Source organism: Arachis hypogaea, chromosome 18 (genome assembly GCF_003086295.3).
Source record: "Arachis hypogaea cultivar Tifrunner chromosome 18, arahy.Tifrunner.gnm2.J5K5, whole genome shotgun sequence".
Classification (NCBI taxonomy): Eukaryota; Viridiplantae; Streptophyta; class Magnoliopsida; order Fabales; family Fabaceae; genus Arachis; species Arachis hypogaea.
This window is the reverse complement of record NC_092053.1, coordinates 27,989,236-27,993,960: the sequence shown is the minus strand read 5'-3', so window position 1 is coordinate 27,993,960 and position 4,725 is coordinate 27,989,236. Positions and strand designations below refer to the sequence as shown.

At 42.6% G+C, this 4,725-nt stretch overlaps 1 protein-coding gene across 1 annotated transcript; it reads right to left on the bottom strand.

The window, feature by feature from the left end:
• Positions 1 to 2,519: 2,519 nt before the first annotated feature.
• On the bottom strand, positions 2,520 to 4,297 carry LOC112769837 (uncharacterized). Its single transcript, XM_025814300.1, has 2 exons — positions 3,724 to 4,297; positions 2,520 to 3,610 (listed from the first exon to the last, which is right to left on the bottom strand). The coding sequence occupies exons 1-2, from the start codon at positions 4,295 to 4,297 to the stop codon at positions 2,520 to 2,522; spliced, it is 1,665 nt and encodes a 554-aa protein (XP_025670085.1).
• Between the last annotated feature and the right edge of the window lie 428 nt (positions 4,298 to 4,725).

The following is a 4,725-nucleotide window of genomic DNA, read 5'->3' as shown; positions in this document are numbered from 1 at the left end:
GCAAAAAAGGTCTTAAATTTATGGTCGGTAAACTAGCGACCATTGTCAGTGATGATATGACGAGGTATACCAAATCTACAAATTATATGTTTCTATACAAATGATATCATTTGAGAGGATGTTATTTTTGCTAAAGGCTGGATCTCTACCTATTTAGAGAAATAATCAATTTCCACAACCAAAAATTTTACCTGTCCTGGCATAGTGGGGAAAGGTCCGAGAATGTCAAGCCCCCACTGATTGAATGGCCAGCTTACCTCTGAGTGGTGGAGGTTTTCTACTGGTATGTTGATGACTGGAGCATGTTTCTAGCAACTATCGCAAGCTTTCACTTTTTGTCGGTAGTCATCCCGTAACGTAGGCCAGTAAAATCTTGCGGAGTATCTTTTGCGCCAGGCTTCTGGCTCCAGTGTGAATCCTGTAGATGCCCTCATGAGCCTCAGCTAAAATAAGGTCGGATTCCGATCTGTCTAAACATTTTAAAAGAGGTCGACAGTATCCTCGCCTATATGAGTATTGTTTAGTAGTGTAAAGAAAGAGGCCTGTCGCTTGAATTTTTTTTGATCGGTTACGTCATTTGGAATAACCCCATCTTGGAGATATTATATATAAGGCTTTTGCCAACTATTTCCATCATTGATATTGAAAATGGTGGTTGTATCAATGCTCGGTTTATCTAACATTGATTGTAAAAGAGTTGCAGCATTTGGTTGTGTGGTGGCTAGTTTTGATAAAATATCTGCGCGGTGGTTTTAATCCTTAGGGATATGATTAATCTCGATTTTGGAAAAACTAGTTTGAAGGTTTTTAACCACATCCATATATTTTAACAAAATGGGATCCTTTGTTTGAAAACATTGATTAACTTGTTGAACAACCAATAGTAAATCACAATAAACCTTTATAGCATTAATCTGTAAATCAGTGGCTAACCTGAGCCCAGCAATGAGGGCCTCGTATTCGGCCTGATTATTACTTGTTTTGAATGAGAAACGAACAGAATGCTCCAGTACTATGCCGTCCTGATTTTCAAGGATGATGCCCGCTCCTGATCCATGAGGGTTGAAAGCACCATCGACGAATAAGACCCATTCGAAGCTCCCTTCGTCTAGCGTTTGAGCAGTAAGTTCGGCAACAAAATCTGCCAAATACTGTGATTTGATAGATCCCCGAGGTTGATATTGAATATCAAACTCGAAAAGTCCAATCGACCACTTGATCAACCTTCCTGCTAGCTCTGGTTTGGCGAGCACCTGCCTAAGTGGCTGCCCTGTTCGGACATTAATAACATGACTCTGAAAAATGGGTCGGAGCCATCTTGCTGAGAAGACCAAAGCGAACGCAAGCTTCTCCAGTTTTGGATAACCAAGCTCGACATTCTGCAGTGACTTGCTTACAAAATAAACAGGTTGCTGAATTTTGTCATTTTCTGTAACAAGAATAGAACCAAGAGTTGAGTCAGTGATAGATAAGTCTAAGTAAAGTGGCTCGCCGAGCTTAGGTTTTTGTAACACCGGTGGTGTTGAAAGGATTTGTTTCAAACTAGTAAATGCAGTTTCACAGTTTTCATCCCATTGAAAATTCATATTTTTTCGTAAACATCGAAAAAAATGAGAAGACTTAGATGCCAAACAGGGTAAAAATCTGGATAAGGCTGCCAGTCTCCCAGTCAGACGCTGGACCTCTTTTATCATCCTCGGGCTTTGCATGTCCAGTATCACTTGACACTTTTCTGAATTTGCTTCAATACCTCGGCTGGTCAGGATGAACCCAAGGAACTCCCCCCCGGCGAACGCCAAAGGCGCACTTTTCAGGGTTTAATCTCATATTGTATGATCGGATCGGTGCAAAAATTTCCTTAAGGTCGGTAACGTGAGAACTTCCAATCTATGTTTTGGCAACCATATCATCAACGTATACTTTGATATTCTGACCTATTTGTTTGTCAAAGATCCTGTTCATTAATCTCTGATAAGTGGCCCCTGCATTCTTAAGACCAAAAGGCATGACGTTATAACAATAATTACCATATGCAGTTATAAAAGCTGTTTTTTCTTGGTCTAATGGATGCATAAGGATCTGGTTATAACCAGAATATGCATCCATAAAACTCAAGGTACCATAACCACAAGAGTTATCAACCAAAGTGTCAATTCAAGGTAAGGGGTATGCATCTTTGGGGCAAGCTTTATTTAGGTCGGTAAAATCGACGCACATGCGCCATTTACCGTTGCTTTTCTTTACCATAACTACGTTGGCCAACCATGTTGTAAATTTGATTTCTCGGATGAAGTTGGCGTCAATGAGCTTCTTAGCTTCCTCCATCGAGGCTAAGCACTTCTCAGTGCCGAGATTGCGTTTCTTCTGAGAGTCGATGAGTAATTATGGACAGATCAATTCCCGGCATGCCACCTAGAGTCCAGGCGAAGAGATAAGTATTTTGGCGTAGGAAGATGATTAGTTTTTCCCTTTCTTCATCTTTCGCGGATCTACCTACAAAAGTAAATTTTGTTGGATCGTCAGTATAAGATTGGTTGTTTGCTCTGAACAACATTAACTTGTGTTTCTTCTCTTCTGCTTCTTGGTGGCTTAAAGCTTGTGTTGTAGCACAGCCGAACTTCCCGATGATCGCCATGAATTGTGGCCACCAAGTTATCCACCACGAGATATTGAATATCTTGTGTTTTAGATAGTGGGTGCTCACCGAGTGTGGTGTGTAACCACACTGAGCCCAAAACCGGCACCTGTTCTCCTGAGAAGCCGACCAAATCTCCTACGGATGGCTGGAGGATGTTGTTGCTTAATTTCATTTTCTCGAACGTTGAAAAGAATAAGACATCAGAGCTGTTTCCAGGGTTTAGAAGGACCTTTCGAACAATCAAATCTCCTAACTGGATTGAGATGACAACTGGGTCATCCAAGTTGATGTAATTGCTATTGAAGTTCGAGGGATGAAAAGTCATCTCTGGTATGGTTGCAGTCCTTGGTTGCTCGTTAGTGATATGTCTGGCTGTTAACATGGTCCGATACGTGCATTTTCGGGCCGAGCTTGTATGGTCTCCACCGACGTATCCACCGGAGATGCAATTAATCACACCTCGTGGTGGTACAGGGGCTTTATCTTTCTCACGGGATGATGTGCCTACCAGGGATGTATCGTTGCTTGGTACGGCTCTTTTCTGCATATGGCCAGCAATGTACTTGTCTAGATGCCCTTGTCTTGCCAACCGCTCTAAAAGATCCTTGGTGATGACACATTTGTCGGTTGTATGTCCATGTTTTTGGTGGAAGGTGCAATACTTGGACTTCTCGATGTTCTTTGGTTTTGGATAGTTGCCTGCCTTCCGAGGCGGCTTGATCAGCTTTGCACTGAGAATTTCTTTTATAATGTCGTTCCGCTTTGTATTAAACTGGGTGTATGAGTTGTAACGAGGGACCGGCTTGAAAGTCTTTTTGTTATCTCGAGGTTTATCATCGTCTTTGGCGTTTGATGTTTTTTCTGCTTTTCGCGCCTGGTGAAGTTCTTCGATATCTATCTGACCTTTGGCTTTTTCTCGAAACTCGGCCAAAGTTTTTGGCTTTGCCACGGCGATGGCTTCTTGAAACTTGCCTGGGCATAGCCCACTTTTAATAACATGCAAATGTACCTCGGGATGAAGGTTGGAATGCGCATAGCGATCTTGGTAAAACGGGTGATATAATCCTTCAGACTCTCCTATTGGCCTTGTTTGATGGTATTCAGGTAGTCGAAATCATGCAAGTATATTGCCGATGCTGCGAAGTGGTCCTCGAACTGCTTGGCCAACTCCTGAAATCGTGAGATAGAATCTGCAGGCAAAGAGCAAAACCAATCAAGTGCAGGATCATCTAAAAAAGAAGAAAAACAACGACACAAGATAGGGTCAGATGCACCATTTACTATCATGATAGATCGGAATTTTTTGAGGTGTTGCTTTGGATCTCCTAACCCATCGTAAGGGGTAAGGGTCGTCGGCAGGGTAAACTGCTTAGGCATTTGATAGTTCATGATATCGGCCGTGAAGGGTCCAACAGAATTGTCAGGTTCATCCTCCTCATTTTTTGGTCCTCTATTGTCGTCATTGCGAGAAGTTTCGGAGACGTGCGTTGGTTCTGACCGACGCTCTTCATTCTCCTGATGCTCTTGACGATCATTATTGTGTTCTAGCCAGGCATTAACTAGTTCTGCAATTTGATTTTGCATCCTTTGGTTTTCTTCAGCCATTCGTTGATTTGCCTTTGCCATGCGCTGATTTGCCTGCTGCAACTCGGTTACCATCCGAAGAAGTTCGGATGGAGTAGGGGAGACACATCCGCCATGGAGAGACGTTGGGGTGTTTAGGGCCGTTTAAAAAAGGGTTGTTCAAAAACCTTCGGCCCCCGGTGGGCGCCAAATGTTCTTGCCTGGATGTTCCGATGTATAACTCGTCTCCTGATGGAAGTCGTCGAGCTCCTTAGCCTGCATGCGATATACGTCGGTGATAAACAGAATGGCGGGGTGAGAACCTGCAAAAAGCACTTCGACGCCAAGTAAACGAATATTTTAGGGAAGTTAAGTTTTAAGAAGATTACACATACCTCGAAGACCTTTCTGGTCTGTCAGTCTAAAAAATGGGATAACCGTTTTAGCCAAATAATAACATACGGAACAAAGGTCAGTTATGATTCTATGTTTAAATCTTCGATTACATTGGCGAACTATAATCA